Source organism: Podarcis melisellensis (assembly GCF_964234715.1).
Source record: "Podarcis melisellensis genome assembly, chromosome: 8".
In the NCBI taxonomy this organism is placed as follows: domain Eukaryota; kingdom Metazoa; phylum Chordata; class Lepidosauria; order Squamata; family Lacertidae; genus Podarcis; species Podarcis melisellensis.
This window is the reverse complement of record NC_138540.1, coordinates 3,364,159-3,385,794: the sequence shown is the minus strand read 5'-3', so window position 1 is coordinate 3,385,794 and position 21,636 is coordinate 3,364,159. Positions and strand designations below refer to the sequence as shown.

The following is a 21,636-nucleotide window of genomic DNA, read 5'->3' as shown; positions in this document are numbered from 1 at the left end:
CAATTTACCATTAAAAAAGGGTCAATGTTAAAAACTCATTTTACTGTGAATTTATCCCAAAATACATATTTTTGCAACACAGCTTTCAGTAATATAATACATTTTTTGTTATTTTTGCTACTATGCATGTTCATGCACTTTACCCTAGTATATGCCTTTCTGTAGACATTACTTGGCTGGAGAACTGCATTACAAAATTTAGAAAAATGCTGATTTTGGTCGGTGTCTTGTTTCTGAAGCCACCAGTTAGGCAGTCTCAATTTCAAGTTTCTCTCCCACTATCTAATCCAGTACTCTTCCCCACAGTGGCTAATTATATGGCTTCACAAGCAGGATATGCTGGTGCAATTCAGAAGTGTGCAGCACCTGATGCATGACATGTTTCCTGCTCACTTGACCTACCTTGCTGCAGAACGTGCTCAGTGTCATGTGTGCCTCCTAGAACAATGACATGTGGAGCAGCAGCCCTCTGGCTGAAGACAGACATACCATTTCCACAGCAAAGGAGGTAAATTGATAGCACCGCTGCTGCTCTTGCACACCAATGCACACCTATATTTCACCCTCTGTTACAGCCACAAAATATGCTGAATAATGCCATCACCTCTCCTTCTACTCACCTGCCTTAGGATTTTCCGAGTCTGTATGGGGAACATCTTCTCAATAAGGCCAATCTGAGACTCGGTATTGTTTATCTGAGCCTGTTGGGGAAGCAGGGAGAAGGTTTAGCAATCTGGGGAGTGCTGACAGATGATAAGAGCATCACAAAAGGTGGCTGGACCAGGTCAATAGCCCACCTAGTCCAGCATCCTGTTTCCACAGTGGCCACCCACATGCCTGTGGGAAACCTGCAAATAGGACCCAAGCACGAGAGCACTCTCTCCTTCTATGGTTTCCCGCAACTGGTATTCAGAAACATTGCTTTGTATGATGTACAAAGCCACTGACAGGCCTCCCCTCCATCAATCAGGCTGAAAGTAGAAGTGACAAGGAGCACAGGGCGGCTGCTGAGAGTGACAACCTCTTGCAGTTTCGTCCTCGGTTCCCTCCAATGCATCCTTTGCTAACCTGGTGCCTCCAGATGTTCTCCAAAGCACCTGAAGGGTGCCAGGTTGGCAAAGGCAGGTGTGGATCATCATGCCTGCTGGTTGCACGTGTTTGTGTTTCATGGTCACAAGCCATCACCACCCACACTAATACAGCAAAAAAAACACATAATAGAACCCCAGCACACATGACAGTCTACACATGGGCTTCACACTATTTTGTAGCAGGAAAGTCTTTCTGTGTAGAAAATACATATTGTATTTGACATATACATGAAGGAAATGCAGAACCTTTTCTTTTATCGAAAGGAGTTTCCTATCTCTGTAATTATGGTTCAATACCCCCAAGCAACCTTTCCAGTTGGTGCATAATTTTGCAAGATGCTTGTGGTGGAATTTAGATTACACTTCATTACCCTGTTACAGTCACAATCCCTGAAAGATGAAGTTACAGAATGAGCTTTCTGAAATCCCTCAGTGGTGAATTAAATAGAAGCAAGGGCTTCTAATGAAGAGTAAAAGAGGCACTGCATGATGCTTAGAAAGATACGCAGAAATTGAAGAGTTCCTTTCAATGGGGTTTTAATACACAAGATGGCGATGGTATGGATAATACACGTGCAAAGCCCAGTTTGCTGGTTATTGAAGATACCAGAAGGAAGAAAAGATACAATGTCTACAAAATTTGGAAATTAGGAACCAACAAAGCAAAAAGCATAAGCAATTTATGCTAAAAGTGATGGTGGGTATGTTTCCGAGCACAATTCAAAGTGTTGGTGCTGACCTTTAAAGCCCTAAACGACCTCGGTCCAGTATACATGAAGGAGCGTCTCCACCCCCATCGTTCTACCTGGACACTGAGGTCCAGTGCCGAGGGCCTTCTGGCGGTTCTCTCACTGTAAGAAGCCAAGTTACAGGGAACCAGGCAGAGGGCTTTCTCGGTGGTGGGACCCGCCCTGTGAAACACCCTCCCACCAGATGTCAAAGAGAAAAACAACTACCAGACTTTTAGAAGACATCTGAAGGCAGCCCTGTTTAGGGAAGCTTTTAATGTTCAACAGACCACTGTATTTTAATATTTTGTTGGAAGCCGCCCAGAGGGGCTGGGGAAACCCAGCCAGATGGGTGGGGTATGATTAATAAATTATTATTATTATTATTACAAACCCCTTAGCCATTAATAAATTTGCCAGAGCTGCAATCTTAAACACACTTGCTAGGGAGTAATTCCCACTGCACTCAGTGTGTGTTGCTTATGAGTAAACCTGCTCCAGATTGCCCAAAAGGGTTGCCAGTTTTAACTAATTTAATTAGTAGATAAACTAATTAGAAATGGGATCACAGATTAAATTTCTCTCAGCTCCACAAGTGACTGTGTCTGCCTGAAATTGCAGGGCAGGCAGCTGCTTAGGGAACACAGGCACTCTGGACACATCAGCTGTCTTCCGAATGTCAGCATTTTGTGGGAGAGATTCAAGCGCATGCCAAATACATAGGTTTGTGCAATTAAAGAGACACGTTGACATGTTGTCCAAGTATCAGCAAATCTACTTTAAGACAGTAAAAACGTTTTGCAATTGAGAAAGCTATGGTGAAACACATTGAAAAGTGTGAGATGAACAAATGACTAACGGAAAGACTTGTAAACAACTTGTGAGCAAATCAAGAAAAATGCAGGAAGGATGCTCATTGTAGTGCCATATAACCTTCCTGCAAATAAATCAGAATAAGTGCTTGTTATATCTAAACTGCACATAAACTTTGTGCAAGCAAAGCTGGATGAATGCTCAATAAACCAATTGCCTGGAGAATTCCACTGTTTTTCTCCTTGCTGCACAAGATTTGTTGAAGAAGAAACCTAAGGGTGGATATTCTTTCCAGTTTACATTTAAAACTAAAATAAAATGTGTATTTCAAGAAAAAGGTTACTTCCAGACAACCATTCTGATCTGTTTGTGGGCAGATTAGGTAATGTTCCATCAAGCAAGTGCTATTTCACACTTCCCAGTACATTCCCCCGTCACTTTCCTTATGGCAAACACACATCTTTTGGGAAAGACAGCCCAATCAGCTATAATTGCACAACTGGAACTTGCTGGCATGCGACTGAGACCACCACCACCACCTCGAAAACAGTGACAGTCTGGAAGTGACCAAAGGCTATGCAGCTTCTACCAATAAGAACTACAGGCAGGGAAGATAGTGCAGCGTTGAAAAGACAATATGTTGCATTTTTTCAATGTGGTCACCCACTGATGTTAATTTTTTTCAGAACTCATTCAGATTCTGGTGTGTTGGTTCTAATAGGATTATTCTAATATTTCTGAATCCCAAATAGACAAATAAAAAGAAAAAAGAGGAAGTCTTGTGTTTAAATTTGCAAGCTGACTCACATTTAGCAAGGTCCTTCAAGCGACCTCAAAAAGAATATATCTGGAGGTTTCAGAAACATGCTAATATATATTATGTATTATATAAATAACTAGATTTAAAACTACCGGTGACATACTAGAATAGTGCAGACCTGGAGACTTCTCTTGGAGAATGAGTTTTAGCACCCCAAAGAACCCCATTCCAGCTGTATAACCTGTAATAATACCTGGAAGCCAGGTCCCAGCGTTGATAAGTAATCGACACTTTCTTTCAGCTTTGCCTATAAGAAAATGAACAGGTGAATCATACCCCATGGAAGAACCATTCCCCTCATGATCTGTTGCTTTACCCTCTACCCACTACTCTCACTTTAATCTTACCTAAAACCAAATTTGCAGCCTACAATTTGGAGACTTTCCACATCTAGAATTCATGTGGGCCAAAGCCACCTTGTGTGGCTTAGAGATATGACTGGCTTACTCATGAAGCAAAACAAGTTTTTTTGAGAAGCGTGGACTGTCTCAGGCAAAACTTCTGAGGAATTTTAAGACTAAATAAATGTTTCAAGGGAGTTTAGCACATTCCTAGGTTTTTATTTAAAGTCTCTAATCTGCCTATTGCAAACCCTCCAAGTGTCCCTATTTTCCAGAGACAGTCCGGGAATTACAGAAGCCATCCTAGTTTCTGTTTTGACCCCAGAATGTCCCGGTTTTGCTTTTTCCTCCCCTCCACATCTTGGAGAACAATTAAAAGTGGTGGAGAGATCAGAATCCCCATCCCTGTCCTTTTTGGAAACAGGAGCCTTTGCTGCGTGTGTGTGTGTGTGTGTGTGTGTGTGTGTGTGTGTGTGTGTAGGTGCAAAAATGGACTCTTGTTTATACTGAAAATAAAATACCTGCACCAAATGAAGGAAATTTTGGCACTGGCAAACATAGCCCTTCCTATAATTTTGAAGGAAAATGTACCCAATCCACTTTAGATTCTTCAATTGCAATGCTTCAGCAGCCAGCCATTTTTTAGGATATGTGTGGAATGTTTATTCCTATATTGTAAATGGAGCCTTACACTGTCTACTCAGAAGTAAGTCCCATTGTATTCAATGGACCTTACTCCCAGGTGACTGGAAAGATTCAGTTCAGGGGTTCAGCACATCCTCAGCTTGAAGCCTGAAAACCAAGGACGTCTTCAGCCGGGGCCCGGGGGCGGGGGGGTTCTCTTCTGTGACACATTGTACACTTACCACAAGGTCCTCCATTGTGAGGACCTTCGTATTCTGAATATTCTTGAGCTTCCTAGCTTCCTCAGTGAGTCGTTCTAACAGGGCTCTGTCGTTCTGCAGGGAACACCAATAGTTCAGATTGGATAGAGGGCAAGGGTGGGAATTTGCGAAAAGCTCCCTTGATTCACTTTCCTCCTCCCCTTGCAACCTTACCCTTTTCCACACTATACATTCAAAGCACTATGACACAATTTCAGTCATGGCTCCCCCCCAAAGGATCCTGGGAGCTGTAGTTTGTTAAGGGTGCTAAGAGTTGTTATGAGACTCCTTATTCCCCTCACAGAGCTACAATTCCCAGATTTCCCTGCAAAGAGGGAACAATTGTTAAATCACTTTGAGAACTGTAGCTCTGTGAAAGGAATAGGGTGGGCACCTAACATCTTCCAGCACCCCTTTTTTAAAAAAAGAAAAAATAAATTTTCATTTTTCACATCACACATAAAATATAAATTTCTGCATTGCAGGGGGTTGGACTGTATGACCCTGGGGACCCCTTCCAACTGTACAATTCTATGATTCATTGATTCTATAACTCGCAACACATCAACCAACTTGCTTAGAAATATCTGATCAAATTCTTATGGTTCACTCCAAAAGATGTTTCCACATATTACCATGAAATCCCGGTGGGTTATAAACACAATCTTCTTGACACACACAACCCCAAAACAGTTGCCACACAATATAGAAAAGGTGAGGGTTAGAATTCCCTTTGGTCGCACACTTCTGGCACATCAGCTTTTCAGCCAGGCTCTTGTCCATGCTCTGGAGTAGCATGCTTCAATGTTCAAGCTCAAGGCAGGGGGCCACTGCATGGCTATTTCCATACGTGCTGCCACAAGAAGGGACGTTAAAAGTTCTTTAGAGCAGACGTGTCCCTTATTCCAAGTAAAGCAATTTGAGGAGAAGGTTGTAGGTCCATTTTGTATATTAAACTCAACTCTTTAAATACCAAAACCCAAAATGGGTTAAAAAAATTCAAAACCACATCGTATGTATGCAAGTTCCAGTTTCCTGACATCGCCTCTGACAAGTTGATGTTTCCTCTGGTATCATGTGGGAAATTTGATTCAAGTAGACCATGCACCCTGAGGTGAGTTAAACATCTCTTGTATACAAAGGAAGCTACTTAATTTTATTGCCCTGTTTATCAAAGGCTTTGTCAGCTGTTTTCATTGCCACTGTAAGCTGTTCCCTGCTTGATTCAGTTGATGCTATAGCTCCCCTCCCCTCCATAGTTAAATCTTGACATAGATCATCTCAACTTTTCTAGTTGGCAGTCATTTCTGATAGGATAAAGTTTGTTATAGCTTCATATTTCTTTGGGAGTTTTCTTTGTTTAGCGGCCATTACCTGATGGCCATTACCATTCCTGGATAGAAGGCGATAGCTTGCCAGGCTGCATGTTCCTTTATTTCTTTCTCAATGCCTATAAGGTTAGTTGGTGCATTGATAGTGCTTGGGGAAGTGGGGTAAAAAACTTAAACTGCCATCTTTATCAGGCCTCCCCTCCAGTCTTCTCATCTTTCTGCACCCATAAAGAACTACAGCTCCCATTATTCTTGGGGGGAAGTCGTAACTGCTTAAAGTGTTGAAATATTGCTTTAAAGGTACAGTGCAGATGAGGCCTCAGTAAAGTTGAGGATACCTACCTGAACCTTGCTAAGTCTCTCAAGTTCCACTGCCAAATCTTGAATGTTTGTCCTCACTACAGGGTTGTGCATCTAGAAAAAAAAGAGTAGCCGTAAGAGTAACACTTAGCATTGCTATAATATTATTTTCAAGTATTCAAAGCATCCCCAAATAATATTCTCAGCAGCTGATAGAAGAAACAAGAGACATACAAGGCTTTTGCTTCCCATACAATCCCTCTCACCTCTGCTTTGAACTCTGCATAGTCTACCCGGTCAATCCTGCTGTCTCGGAAAGTCTCCAAGTCCTTCTTCCCTTCTGCATTTAACAAGACGATGTCTTCAAAGCGGATATTGAAATTGTCCAAGTGCTTCTGAAACTCTGCAGTATACTGCAGCAAAAGGCGGGAAGGTGGCATAAGTGAGCACCATGACTTAAATCCAAAAGAGAATCCGAAATCCCAAAGAGCAGAATCAAGGTAGGCTCCACTGCAACCCATGACTGCTTGCTTGAGTCTCCTGCCACCTCTCCACAGCTTCCTGTAGCCCAAGGAGCAAAGCACTCCCTTCAAGGGCCAGGTGAGGGCAGAAAGCAGCAGAGGGGATTGTCCTAGGCTAGAAGTTCCCAAACTCTACCCCATGGTGGACCACTTGAAAATTGCTGAGGGTCTTGGCAGACCACTCAATGTTTTTTTTTCTGCCTGTTGCAGAAATTCTAACATGCTGTGCTAGAAGCTGCTTGGTGCACAGATCTGGAAAGATAAGGATAGTCACATGGGCGTGGTTCCAAGAGGGTGGCTCAAGTATAATGCTTTTGCATAGATGCCCCATCCCTGGAACATAACCCTTATGTAAGATGCGATTGTACTGGATTATTGCTGGCCAGCTCCAGCCTCCCACCCCTCCATTCTATATGCTCTCCTACAATTTTCTTTTCTTAATCCAAAACTGCTTAGATCAGGCTTCCTCAGCCTTGGACCTCCAGATGTTTTTGGCCTACAACTCCCATGATCCTAGCAGGACCAGTGGTCAGGGATGATGGGAATTGTAGTCTCAAAACATCTGGAGGGCTGAGGCTGAGGAAGCCTGGCTTAGATAATCTAAAGGTTTGAGTGGGGAAAGTCTAGGCAGGTAGAGGTGCCTTACTCCTCTCCCTCCAGTCATTTTCCAGCTCAGAAGTACCCTCCCAAGCTGCTATTTTTACCCATGAGGAGAAAAATGCAGGAACCCCAAGGACTGCATCTTGCTAACTTCTACTCAGAGTAGACCCGTTGATATTAATGGACCATAGCTAGCCATGTACAGTATATTACTTTCAGTGGGTCTACTCTGAGTGTAACTAGCACTGGATACAACCAATGTTTATCCAACTGAGAAAGCATCTTGGACTAAAGAGGGTTAAGCAGCCTCTCCTTCTTTTGCTTAGACTTGCACCTTGCTGAGCCTGCTTTGAGTGTTAGGGTTTGGTTGTTTTTTAAATGGAGGAAATAATCACAGGACACTTCATAACACCTAATTTGAGTCCAAGTCTCATGGGAGTAGTTTCAGTGAACCCTGAATTACGTTCAGAGATTATGCAAAGATTAAACCAAAATTTGGTTTTGTGGTCAAAATTAATAAACTATGCAAGAAGAAGTGGCTTATCTGAGGGGGCGGGGGCAGTCCCAAAGTTCATTTTTGGTCAAACAAAACAAAGTGCTTGTTTACTAATTACATTTAAACCTTGTATTTGATTTTTTTTATGCCTGTGGTGACAAACAACAAAATACAATGCATGATAAATTAGAAGAATCAAAATAACCTTAACAATAAAACCCTATAAAAATAAGATAAGATTTTTAATTTAATTGCAAAAATGGCACTCAGTAATTGTACAGAAGAAACATGGGGGCAGCCCTGTTTTTTCCTATACAATTCCTCCTGAGTGATGGAACACGATCAGCTGCTCCCAGGGGCACTTGCTGTATTTATGTGCTACGTATATGGCAGCAAGAATCCCTGTGTGCTGGCGCTCCAGGCTGTGGGTGGCTGGATTAACTACTTTTAAAAGTTTAAAAGGGGGGAAAGCATTTTATACAAATGGAGGCAGCGATGTAGCCCTCATAAGTACCTTGGATAAATAACTGCAACTGTGTGTTTCCGCATGCATCTCAAATGGATTTTCCTTTAAAATTCTGCGTGGAAATGAGATGGACTTACTCTTGTGGCACACAGACGCCTGGTATTCAACCGAGGAGAATGGCCAGGGGTTCAAGAGGAACAGACACCAAAGGAAATTACATCACTCTGCCTAATGGTAGGGCCAGCCCTACTTAGTAGGCATGTGCTTCCTGTAACTTGCCCAAGTTCACATCCTGGCTGCACTTTCTGAACCAGCTGAAATGCCTGAATGATCTTCAGTGGCAGCCTCATGAGGAGCTGCAACCTGACTGAGATGTAAACAGAGGCAAACAGAGGCGTGACTCATCACAGCCAGATCTGACACCTCTGGTGTTCCATGGGATGAGTACATGGGGAAGTTTCCTGTTTGCTTGTTTAACGCCAAACAACAAAAAGCCATATTTTCCCAAATACTGCAATTATGCAGCTTGAAACAAACACATGTCAACTGGGTGGATCTGCACAATTTACCTTAGTGACATAATTTGAGGGCAGAGTGCAACTAAGGTTTTTTTATGGCTCCATCTTACAGCCATTTCAAACGGGAGACATTCCGGAGTACTGGGGCCACTCACTACTTCACTCACTTGGCTTCTAGTGGTGTCTGGATTTGTTGTGCAGCAGCAGCGAGGAAGGAGAAAGGGGGGGGGGGAGGCAGGATGAGCCAACAGGCATGTGGATAGCAGTAGTGCTATGAGAGGAGCCAAAAGGGTGCTTGTAGCAGCCGTCAGCAATGAGAGCTGCTACAGTCACCTGAAGATTTGTGATGACATGGAGGCTCTGTGACTGAGTGGGAGAAGAAGAGATGTAAGTTCAGCAGAGGGACCATCTTACCTTGGAAACTTGGACATATTTGTCAAGGGTGTAATTGTCCTCCAGCTGCAGAACTTCCCAGAGACCAGCCCCATTCTTACATTGCCTGAAATAAGGAGTGGAAACAGGTTGACCAGGCCTCCCTCCTTCCCTCCCCTTTCCGCATCCCACAATATTGCTGGCTTGCTTGATAGTTCCATCCCACTCAATGTGTGCTCTTAGCTGTTGCTCACATCACTTTTCAAAAACACGGGTACCATTCTCCAAATCACATCACATCTGGAGATGTGGCAATCTTATTTACAGGGAACCACTCAGCAACGCACAAACATTCCAAGAAGGAAAGCAGAAAATGCTTAAATAAACAAACAAATCCTGCCTGCTAAACCACAAAATAGAAGGTGGATTAGTATTGCTCAAAGGAGCCTTAATTTTAGCTCCTTAGGATCAACAACGCTCTTGGCCTTGCTCTAGAGTCATCTCGGTAGGAAGCAAGGACAGAGCCCCAAATATCCTGTGTACTCAAGTGCCCCCTGAGTGGCCTGACAGCAGGTACACTCACTGATAAGCAGAAGTGATCTTGAGGCTCTTCTTCAGGCCAAGGTGCTCAGTGATATTCATGGAAGGAGGCAAGTTGCCAGGCATGTCGATGAACTGGAGATTGGAAAGAGGAGCAAAACGTCATTTAGAGCCAATTAACACTAACAGACCAGGGCAGGGATGAGCCTTAGAAATCCATTTTCCAGCTAGTTCTAGAGGCCCACAACAGTTGGCCTCCTGCTTCTTCCAGCCCTTGACTGCAAGAACACCTATTTGGAGAAGACCATGTCTGGTTGAGCTCCTGCTGCCCACTGGCCTGGCCCACTCCTGCCAAAGGACTTGGACGGCGCTTCTGGCCGTTGGGACAGGAGCCATATGTAGCCACATCTCCTTCCACAGCAGAACCTAATCTGAATCTTCTCTGTTGCCAGCCACAAAGTTTCCCACAAACTCCTGAGAGAGTCATCCTCTTGCACTGGTGCTGTTCTGCTGTTGGCATATTTCCCCACAATGTTTGATGTAAAAGTGACTGCAATCTTCCAGCAATTCATCAATCCACCAATTGTGTGTAACTGATGAGGTGAGATCTGGTCCACAAAATCTTATGCTAAATATCTCTATCTAGGAGTGAGGCTTTGTCAGCATATAATATCTGTGCTCAGAGAGCTGGAATGGTTGCCAGTTTGCTACTGGACAACACTCAAGGTGTTACTATTAGTACAGAAAGCCCTTAACAACTTGGGGCCAATTTACCTGTGAGATCACCTCACCCCATATATGCCCACTTGGCCGCTTGCATGTGTGGAACTGGAACTGCCACAGGTCCCACATAATACCCGTTCTTGTGTCCAGGGCAGCTGTCTACCAGCTCCATTGGGTATGCCGGCTGAGACCTTTCCCGGCTGAGACCTTGCCTGCCTGTAGAGTGTCTCCCCAGAGTGCTGCATGCTCTGGTTATCTCCCACTTGGACTACTGCAATGCACTCAACGTGGAGCTGCCTTTGAAGGTGACTTTTTTGAACTAAATATCTATGTATTGGTGGTCGGGAACCTCAGGCCAGGGGACCAAATGCAGCCCTCCTGGACATCTGAACTCTGCTCAGGCCGCTCCTACTCTCCCCAACCTTTCTGGTCCTGCTTCACACCCTCCTTTCTTGCCTTGGCTGAAAGATGTCCTGGAACTGATCGTGCCTCTTCCTTGCCTGGGTGGAGGAGAGGGAGGGGTGTGCGTAGAAACGAGCCTACTGGGCAAAGCTAACATGCCCATTTGTTGCTCTGCCCGCTTTTGCCTCTGGCACTGCCCGTCACTGGACGTGGCCTGCCAAAGCTTTCCCAGAATGGAATACAGCTCTTGGGCTCAAGAAGGTTTTCTACGCCTGTATAAATGACAGTGTCTCTCGTACCACAGGACTCTTTGCTGTTTTGAGCCATTACTGTAACACTTTTCCAAGTACAGTACAAAGGATTTACTGAGCAGGGTTGCCTGGGAGAGTTTTGGCCATGCTGACAGTAATCCGATATCTCTGCTCCACTTTGTGAGTTCTAAGTACAAAAGAAATCCCTGGCCTGCTTGCTTCCCTCCACCCCTCTTCCTGCAGTTGGCTGAAAGGCAGTGGCAGGCACTTCCATTTTAGATGCAGATCAAGTGTTAATTGTGATTTGATGAGATTTAATTAATTCATTGGCATGGTCTCCTTGTGCCCGTTGTGCCGGAGGGCGAAAGAATGAAGAGGGCCAAGAGATAGCTTAATTGGATCATTCTACACAGCATGGCAGGCACCTTCTCCTGGGTGACACACAGAGAAAGCCAGAGGGAGAAGGAGAGGAAAGGCCAATCTTGGCTGCGCAGGACTTTGTGCTCAGCAAAGGCTGGAATCCTGAGCTAAGCATGGATAGGATGGCAAGTTTTTGTGAATGGGGTTCCCAGCCTCACTAATGCAGAAGGAGGGCCGTTTTCAGGGAGCAACTGGCTACAGCAGTGCAGGTTAAGCATCAACAGGCAATTGTGGGTTGGGCAACAACGGGTATTTGCCAGGGGAACTAGTTTCTTGCCTGCCCTCCTGGTCCAGCCCCCAAGAAGCTTCTGCAGCTTTGTTACATCAGTGGGAAAACACCCCTCTTTGTCCTTCATCCAGACAATCAAGAAACAACACCAGAGTTTAAAGACACATTCCAGTCCAGCAAGTAATGCAAAGTGGGAGCAGTAAATGGTGTAGCCTGGGGAGACTTCCAAGGGCCAGGAAAATAGGCCCACAGACCTGAGGTTCCAAACTATTGCACTGAAAGAAGCAGAATGAGAACTGGGTCGATTGGGCACAGAAGCTAAAATCTCTGTGGAAGTTCTTTTGCAACACTCCACCCCCCCCCCCCCCAGAATTAATGGAAGTGGTGAAAGAGCACATTGGTGTCTTTACTAATGAGAATTATCAGGCAGGGGAGATCGACCTCATTAGATTTTTATTCTTTGACATTCACAAGTCTTGATCTGGAAGCCTCAGGGGAGGGCATTGCTGCAACAGGGGAGCGAGCGAGTTCAACCCAACTGCCAAGGCCACTTCCCTGATCAAAAACAAGCACCTGCATTGCAGGTAGAAGGTTCCAGATTCAATGCCTGGCATCTCCAGGAAGGGCTGAGCCACTTCCAAGGCTTATCCACACCTGCCTCTTGCCACACTCTTTCCAGGCCACAGCAATTTATTTATTTTTTTACGCAACAAAAACCCACTCATTAGCATTAATCAAAGCAAACGTCAATTTGGGTTTTCTGTGGATTGCTGTTTGCTCTGGTTGAAATTTAAAGAACAGCTTTCATGGGGAAAGGACAACCTTTAAAGCATGGGGTGTGTCTGGAAAGAGCAGAGGAAAGGTAAGTGTGGATAAGCCCCAGTGAGTGCAGACAGTGGGGAAGAGGTGGACCAATGGGCTGACTCAGGTTTTGGCAGCTTCCTATATTCCGTACACAGCAATAAAAGAACAATGGGAGCACGACATAGGCTACGAAATTAACCCCACCAAATCGACTAGAATAATAATAATTTATTATTTATACCCTGCCCATCTGGCTGAGTTTCCCCAGCCACTCTGGGCGGCTCCCAACAAAATATTAAACAAAATAACTCCCAGGCTGCGCACCTGGTCCTTCAGGGGCACAGTTACCCCATTCAGGACCAAGGAGTCTTCCACACCAGCCTGCCCCCTGTCCCCCCCAAAGCAGTACTTCTGTCTTGTCAGGATTCAACCTCAATCTATTAGCCACCATCCCTCCTCCAACCGCCTCCAGGACCTTCACTGGTTCTGATTTGAAAGAGAGGTAAAGCTGGGTATCATCTGCATACTGATGAACACCCAGCCCAAACCCCCTGATGATCTCTCCCAGCAGCTTCATGTAGATGTTAAAAACATGGGTGAGAGGACGGAACCTTGAGGCACCCCACAAGTGAGAGTCCAGGGGTCTGAGCACCCATCCCCCAACACCGCTTTCTGAACACGGCCCAGGAGGAAGGAGCAGAACCACTGAAGAAGTGGCATCTTTTCCCTGCAACTCTTGGGCAGACTGTCCGCTTTTCCATGCACACAAACTCACCTTGTAGATCTCCTGATTGGCCCAGTGCTTGCACACCAAGGTCTGGACATTTCCCCCAAGCAAGAAGGTGCCAAAGACCAAGAGAATCAGTAGCCAGGAGAAGAGGAAGCTGAAGACGACACCGCTGTAACAGGAAAGACAGGGAGAAATTCCTGCAGGTCTCAACACTATTAAGTGTTGTCCTATTAAGAACAGTTCTCCACATCTCTGAATCAGGTTGCAATTTTTTAAAAAAGTAAAAATCACATGAACGTCCACCGGCATTTGAGTGCAAATTTCTCCTCATAGACATATTTTTTCAAACACTGACCATTTTCAGAGCACCCTCAGACTAGATCCCCTGAAGGTCAGGGCAAGCACTTGGCCATACTGGCCACTGAGTTCTGACTGACGTCCCTCCCTCCCTCCTCCCCACCACAAGAACACTCTCTGAACACTAATCTTTTATTTTTCTTATTTATTGAATTTATATCCCACCCTTCCTCCTAAAGGATCCCATGTCACCCTGGAACAGAGTTTGGAATCAACCCTCTGTGCTGGACTCAGACATGCCCAGGACTCAGGACTCAGACATGTCTTACATTAAGAGTAATCTGGCTCCAGCTTCTCCCCTCCTCTCATAGTCACTGGGATCCTCTCGCAAGACCAGCCCATAAGTGCCAAAGGAAAGCCCCAGGAAGTTGCAGAAGACGATCAGCAAGATGACCGTGCAGGCAATGACACCTGCAAGCCACCTGAGGACAGAAAAGTGGAGTGGGGACACATCAGTGAGGCTTGGAGGAGATAAGCAAACAAAAATCCATTGCCCACAGACCTGGATTCTACTGGGTGGCTTGTAAGTAAGGGGCTCTCTATAAATGAACTTCTGATTTTATTGTTACAGATGGTTTCTTAAAAGTTCTGTTATGCTTTTTAATTGTTTTAATATTATATGTTTTATTAAGGACATCTGAATGCCCCTGTATATTTGAGATTTTAATTGTTTACAGTATTGGTTTGTAAACTGCTTAGAAGCCATTTTGGCATAGAAGCAGTTCCTAAATGAAAATCCTCCTCCTCCTCCTCCTCCTCCTGGCCTTCCAGATGTGGTGGCCTTCAACTCCCATCAGCTCCAAGCAGCACGGCCAACAGAGAGGGATGATGGAGATGCAGTCCAGCAGCACCTGGCGAGCTGCAGTTCCCCCAGCCCTGCTATAAGAGATGTGGCTCAATCACAGAACAGGATCCATTGATGAAGCATGTCTTGTTATCAGGGGCCAGGTGAAGTCTGACCTGTTTCCCCAAGCCTTCCGTGATAAGCCTTTGATTGCTGCTTATGTTGAGTTTTTTATACCGTCACTGTTGGTTTGTATTGGCCCTTGTGATGAGTTAACTTCTCCTGGTCACTTGCACTTCTGCTTTGAACTGTATGTGTGTTTTTAAATCTCCTTTGTGTATTACTGTATTTTATTGATTTCTTTATGATTTGTGGAAGCCACGTTTTGGCAGAAAGGCATCATAGAGTTTTACATACATACATACATACATACATACATACATAAATGTAAATGAAGTGCTTTAAATGTTCGTAAGCACTCTATGCATGCTAAGTATTGTCATTATGATTTTTAAAGTATTTTTGTGAGCAATTAACTGGCCAACAGAATTTTAAAATTATCTTTATTATTACTTTTATCTCCCACTTTTCCTCCAAAAAAGCTCAAGATGGGTGGCATAAATGGGATCTCACTCTCCATTTTATCCTTACAACAACCCTGTGAGGTTGGTTCAGCTGAGAGACAGTGGCCATCCCAAGGTTTGTGCCTTAGCAGAGATTTGAACCTGGGTCTCCTTGGTCCTGGTCTAGCACTCTAACCACTACAGCATAATGGCTTGATGAGCAGACGGGAGGGATAGAATGAGAAGCAGATTGGCATGAGGATGTGTCAAAAGGAGAATGCTGCTCCTCCTGCGTGCAAAGCACAGAGCTCCATTTTACCTGTATGTCTCGTAACGTTTTGCCTCCAAAAAATAGGGCCGGCTGTTGTTCTCAGCCTTCACCAGAGCATCATTCATGGGACGGGTGTGATCTGAGATCGGAAAGTCGTCTGTGATGGACTGCAACTTTTGGGCGGCCTTCTCTATTTCCTCCTTGAGCTCTGCAAGGCAAGAGCAGAACATCAATGTGGAGGAGCCAAGCAAGGTTTGTGGTTTCTCGTCACGCATTCCTGCGCTGGGCACTAGCATGAAAAGCAAGCCTGGCACCACCCCCCAACCCCAACCCCCAATCCAAATTAAGCCCTGGCTAGATGAATCTACACCATACAGTGGAATTACGGCCTCCAGCCTAGCAATGGAAACATAGGGAGCTGCCCCCTGCTGGGTCCATCCGGCTCAGCGTTGTCCACTCTGGCCGGCAGCAGTGGCTCTCCAGCAGTTCCAGGAAGGAGTCTTCCCCAGCCCCAGCTGAAGGTGCCAGGGACTGAATATGGAACCTTCTGCATGCAAAGCAGATGCCCCACCACTGAGCTGCAGCCCTTCACCCTCAGCATGAGCATGGAAGGGCTTAACTCACCTTGAACAACGTCCGCCATCTTCACCTGAGCGAGTCCCGGGATAGAGTTGAAGCTGCTATTGGCCTAGAAGCACAGAAACCGAAATGACTTAACACACTGGGCCAAGTGTGAATTTTGCTAAAGAACAAGCAGAAGTCTCTCTTCTTGCTCCAAGATTCTTTAACTACTTACCCGGTGAATCATTTCAGAGAAATTAGCCTTGGGAAGCCCATGCAAGGTCTTCAAAACCTTTTCTACTGAAGGTACCTGAGGGAACAAACCACTGATAAAAGACAAGTGCTTGGAAGTGGAGAAGAAAGTGAAAATTCTGTGCATTTCAATTAATATAGTCATTAGTTGTATTCCCCCCTGCCCATGGAAAATTCAGAGCTTTATCTACAGTTATAACCACAACCTGGTGCCGTCCAGATGTTTTGAACTACAACTCCATCAGCTCCATTGTAGACCAAAAGACCTGGAGGACACCAGGTTCCTGAAAGCTCTTCAACTGGTAAGAGGCATCCCTCTTTCCATTTCCACCTCCCCAGTAGCTCCTACACCAGGTTGGGGAAGTCTGTAACCTAGAGGAGGAGTGGAGAACACCTGGCCCTCCAGGTGTTGCTGGATCTCAACTCCCACAATCCGTCATCATTGGCCATGCTTCCTAGGGCTGATGGGAGTTGGCCGATAACATCTGGAGGGCCACAGCCACTGTGTAGAAAACAAGGGTGCAACTGGAGAAGATGGTGGCAGGTCTATGATCAGATATTTTGTGTGTTTTTAAAGGGATAAATGCAGCAGCAGATCCCCATTAAAATCAGACTGGGTAGCAGCCAGGGCTGCCCTGTGATGAGGAAGGCAGATGCTGAGGTGCAGAGCTGTGAGTGCCATGTGGCTTGCCCTGTACCCCTTACAGTAGCCTGCTGCCCTCAAATGCAGTGGAAGACGCTGTCCTTTCACCTGTATTGTAGTAAGAGTCAACCACCAGTCCAACTGGCTTCTGTCTATGCCTTGGGGCTTGAGGCTGCCATCTTGTCCTTGGCCTTAGGCAGCAAGATGTCTTGAGCTGGCCCTGGTAGCAGCATTGACAGGAAGTGAATACCCTTTTGCACACACATATGGAGCTGCTATTTCCATCATGGGGGGAAACATACCATGCAGGTCAGGACATTGCCTCAATCCACATTGGAGGGCTGCATGCATTCTCCCTTTTTCAAAAAAGACTTGGGAGATCTAATCACAGATCTCCCCTGTGCCAAAGCGTTGACCCTGAAACCCACAGTTCTGTGCACCAATAGCTACTGAAATTAGTGTGAAGTGTGGGGCCGATGGCCAAGCTGGGTGTGGAAGCTTGTGCTTCATTAAAGAGGTCCCTGCAGTTAGCCTTGACAACTGCCATTCTAGAAGAAGAAAGCACACTTCTGGACAGGAAACATGAATCTCAACACAGCTGAAGGAAATGTGACATGAATTCAAGTCTATGACCTAAAGAAATACAGCAGAGGCAACAGAACATCTGTTACTGGCCCAAATCCTGCTGAAGTGTACAAGCTTTCGTGCACCAAAAGAAGTGGCACAGTTGTTTATTTTGCTCATCAGAAATGCACTGGAGAACAGGTTGCCCTTTTAAAGGCACCTTTGTACTGAAGCAAGAGTCTCCATCCTGGAGGGGCCCAGCCTCTCGGTGAACTTACTTTGTGGTAGTTAGCGCCCAGCTCCAAACTCTGAGCTTGGCTCAGGGCACCGGCGCAATAGATGCAGCCTGGATCCTCCAGGAGGGAAGTGAGGCTTTGCTTCCTGTCTTTCAGGGCTGCTTCCAGCTCATCTTGTTGCTGGATCAGGGCCTGCACAGTCTTGTTGAGAGTCTGCAAATGGTGCAGTGAGTTCTGTAGGTCTTAAAGAGAAAGGTCACATTAGGGCTGCCACCTTTGTTCTGGCAAAATACAGGACAGGATAGCGGCAGGCAGGCAGCGGGAGGTTGGGGGCAAATTCTTTTCCCACCTGGTGCTGAAACATGTGACCTTTCACACATCCTTTCACATACATGCAGTAATGTATATTACTGGACAGCAATATATGCAGGCCAGAGCAACAAATAAATGTGCATATTCTGATGGGGGGATGAGCTTTGTTCCACACGTTAAATTCTGAAGGACAGAAAAAAATATAAGGGATAGGGGGGATGGCAAGCCATATGGGGAGCTACTCTTCCCCACCCCCTCAAATGTCATGCGGATAACAATGTTCGGAACAGGGGTTTCTGGGCTACACCTGCAGAAAACCGCTTGTTTCTAGAGACCCAGAGCCTGCTCCTCTCTGAGCGACGGGCCCAGCGCTCCCCGGGTGCAGCTCTGCGGATGGCCGCCTTCACCCAGCCCAAACTGCAGGGAACTGGAAGCAGCAGCCTGAAAGCCTTGCCCTGGTTGGATCCTCCTTGGGGGTGAGATGAGGAGAGGGAGTCAGGAGGGAAAAGGAAAAGGAAGAAGTGAGAAGCAGGAGAGATCGTGCGTGCAGCAGCAGAGTGGAAACGGGGAATACAAGACAAACTGTGTCCTGTATTGAATCAATACAGGAATTGTACATTGAAATAAGAGACAATCTTGTGTTATACAGGATGGATGGCAACCCTAGCTCACAATAGGTTGTGAATTCCGCTCTTGGTTTATCTTATTTTCCAAAATAAATAGCATATAAATATGCTATTTTTCCAGGGTAAGTCCATCCAGAGTGGCGTATGACAATAAGAACTACAGGTGTGTTTGTGTCAGTATTGCTCAAAACAGGAATAAAGCAGATTCGTGAAAACAGAAGCAGGCTCAGAACTATATAGCAGAATAATACTGTAATCTCCATCCAGTGAATGGACAAAACTTTATTTAGGGACGGCCAATGAAAACAAAGGAGTCTGTCAGGCCCTCTGAATGGCACTCACCACAGCTCTGTGGGGAGGCAGTTCCAGAGGTGCCCTCCTAGATCCAGGAGGTGGACACACCAGCAGGGCGTCCATCTTCACCCTCAGAGGCAGTCTGCCTCTGAATACCAGTTGCTGGGAATCCCAGGAGGGGAGGGCCCTGCAGCTGCATCTCTGGGCATCTGCCTGGCCACTGTGAGAACAGGATGCTCCGCTAGATGGGTCACTGGCCAGACCCAGCAGGTTCTGCTTATGTTTCTACAACATCTCGGTATGTGTGCAGGATGGTATGGGTGCAGGTAGTCGTCCCAAACCCTTTAGGGGTTCAAAGGTTTACACCACCACTCTAAACTGGGACTAGAAACACGCTGGAAGCCAGTGCAACTTCTATAATACAGCCATTCTTGAAGCTGAGCACTGGATACCCACCAGGACTCTGCTGGCCACGACTTGGAACCAGCTGAAGTTTCCTGGCCATCTTTAGAGGCAACCCCATTACAACAGATCACTATACAGTATTTGTCCAAACAGGAGTATTTTATTTTATTTAGTTGCACTTTGGGACAGGCAGCTGTAATGCAAGCCTTTTAGGGGTGACTCTGTGCTTTCATCATGCATGAACTACAGGTATCATTTGGTAAACTGAAGGTGTAAACCATGTAGGATGTGTCATCATCAACCAGCCTTCCACAACCTGGTGCCCTCCAGATGGCTTGGATTACAACTCCCATCAGCCCCAGCCAACAAGGCCATATGATGCTACAGCTGAAGGGAGCATAGCTAATGGGAATTGTAGTCCAAGCCACATCAAGGGCACCCGGTTGCAAAAAGCTGCCACAGTGTCATGGCCTATGAGAGTTAAAACATAATAGCTTGAGACAAGTCTTGATCTTACCTTGCACTCTGGCCTTCAAAGCATCCATGGCAGAATAGACATTCCCCTTGAGCAGGAGGTGGATGGTGGTGCCAATGGTCCAGCTGACATCTGAAAAACACAAAAGCACCACCTGTCAAATCTGGGGCAATTCCCACCTTTTCAGCGTAGCTAGGAAGATGTCTTATGCTGTACAGCTGTTGTGCTCTTGTTGGCTTTACTTATTCTAATTCACACTGTGATTGCTTTATTCTGCTTTGATGGTTCTCTTGTTTTAATATTTGTGGTTTTAAATTTCATTGTTAGCTAATCCCAGAATATCAGTTACTGGGTAATACACAAATACAGATAATAAATTTATGTAATGCAGTTTTATATACTGCTCTGAAATCCATTCTTTAATGAAGACTGCTTTATACATTTTAAACTCTCCGGACATTGACACATTTCCCCCACCCCCAAGCTGCTCTCTGCATTCGGAAGAAAGTTTTCAATAGCACCCATGGGAGCCTTTTCTCCATCTTCTCTTACTGCTTGTGCCAAACCAACAGAACATCAAACCCCACTCACATTAAATGTTCAGTCTGAGACGACACTCAAGCAGGAGCCAAACCCATCCCTGAGTGCCTGATGAGGGCACTTCTGCAGACATTTGCATATACAGTGGTACCTCGGGTTAAGGACTTAATCTGTTCCAGAGGTCCGTACTTAACCTGAAACTGTTCTTAACCTAAAGCACCACTTTAGCTAATGGGGCCTCCTGCTGCCACTGTGACGCCGGAGCCCAATTTCTGTTCTTATCCTGAAGCAAAGTTCTTAACCTGAAGCACTATTTCTGGGTTAGCAGAGTGTGTAACCTGAAGTGTCTGTAACCTGAAACGTATGTAACCCGAGGTACCACTGTAATAGCCTGTTGCATTCACACAAGTCTTGAAATATATATATATATATATATATATATATATATATATATATATATATATATATATGAGACATACACGTGAAAAAGCAATAGGTGACATGGCCCTGAGGCAAACATAAACATACACAGCAATGGCAACTTACTGTTCAGGTCACTGAGGATTTGCTGTTTCGGGACTGTAAACTGCTCTACGGTCAGCTGAACTCCCTATAGCAGGGGGTGGGAGGAGGAGGAGAGAGAGACTTTTAAAGGGTTGAAATAAGAGCTCAACTCACAACTTGGCATCTTTCAGGAAAGATTTGCATCAGACCTCATTTCTGACCCATGCAAACCTTGACCCCTTGCTATAGAAAACCCCCAGGGTTAGGCTGTTTCTTTTGTCTCCTTGCAAAGCTGAAATGAGACACGGAGAGGTAAGCTCTTAGCCCCATAAGGTCCAGCGGGAAGCCAGTGAAGCTTTACAGTACTTGCACTTGGGACCTATGGCTTATTCAGTGACCCAGGAAGGGGCACTACTGGCAGGGTGACATTCCATGTGAACCAGTGAACCAGTCTGTGCACGTGGAAAGTGCATTTGAACGTGAATGGGCCTGTGTGGGATACCTACATCGGTAAGTGCTTTCCAGGTGGTCCACATTCCGTATAAATCAAGTTTTAAGAACTTAAGAAGGGTCTGCCGGATCAGTCTAGTGGCCCACCTAGTTCAATATCCCATTCTCAGTGGCCAACCAGATGCCACCAGCAGGATATGAGTGCAAGAGCACTTTTCCCTCCTACAGTTTTCAGCAACTGGTGTTCAGAAGCGTTATAGCCTCCAGCTGCGGAGGTAAAATATATCCCTCAGGATATACCCACCAGTAGCCACTGACAGCCTTCATGAATTTGTCCAGTCCCCTTTTAAAGCCATCACTGCTTCCTTGGGAGCGCAGGAGCAAGCATGCTCCATGACACACGTTTCAAAGCCAGGCTG

General features: G+C 45.6%; 1 protein-coding gene across 1 annotated transcript in view; it reads right to left on the bottom strand.

Moving 5' to 3' along the window:
• Window positions 1–21,636, bottom strand: part of PROM2 (prominin 2) — a 41,191-nt gene that overhangs the window by 7,693 nt on the left and 11,862 nt on the right. Inside the window, exons 5-19 of the mRNA XM_081921287.1 lie at window positions 20,810–20,873; window positions 19,766–19,855; window positions 17,654–17,853; window positions 16,152–16,226; window positions 15,980–16,043; window positions 15,404–15,563; window positions 14,007–14,159; window positions 13,426–13,549; window positions 9,865–9,956; window positions 9,324–9,408; window positions 6,575–6,721; window positions 6,351–6,422; window positions 4,660–4,752; window positions 3,646–3,699; window positions 621–701 (exon numbers count right to left, since the gene is read on the bottom strand). Coding sequence (XP_081777413.1) covers window positions 621–701; window positions 3,646–3,699; window positions 4,660–4,752; window positions 6,351–6,422; window positions 6,575–6,721; window positions 9,324–9,408; window positions 9,865–9,956; window positions 13,426–13,549; window positions 14,007–14,159; window positions 15,404–15,563; window positions 15,980–16,043; window positions 16,152–16,226; window positions 17,654–17,853; window positions 19,766–19,855; window positions 20,810–20,873 — 1,554 coding nt within the window. The remainder of the gene's footprint in view (window positions 1–620; window positions 702–3,645; window positions 3,700–4,659; window positions 4,753–6,350; window positions 6,423–6,574; window positions 6,722–9,323; window positions 9,409–9,864; window positions 9,957–13,425; window positions 13,550–14,006; window positions 14,160–15,403; window positions 15,564–15,979; window positions 16,044–16,151; window positions 16,227–17,653; window positions 17,854–19,765; window positions 19,856–20,809; window positions 20,874–21,636) is intronic.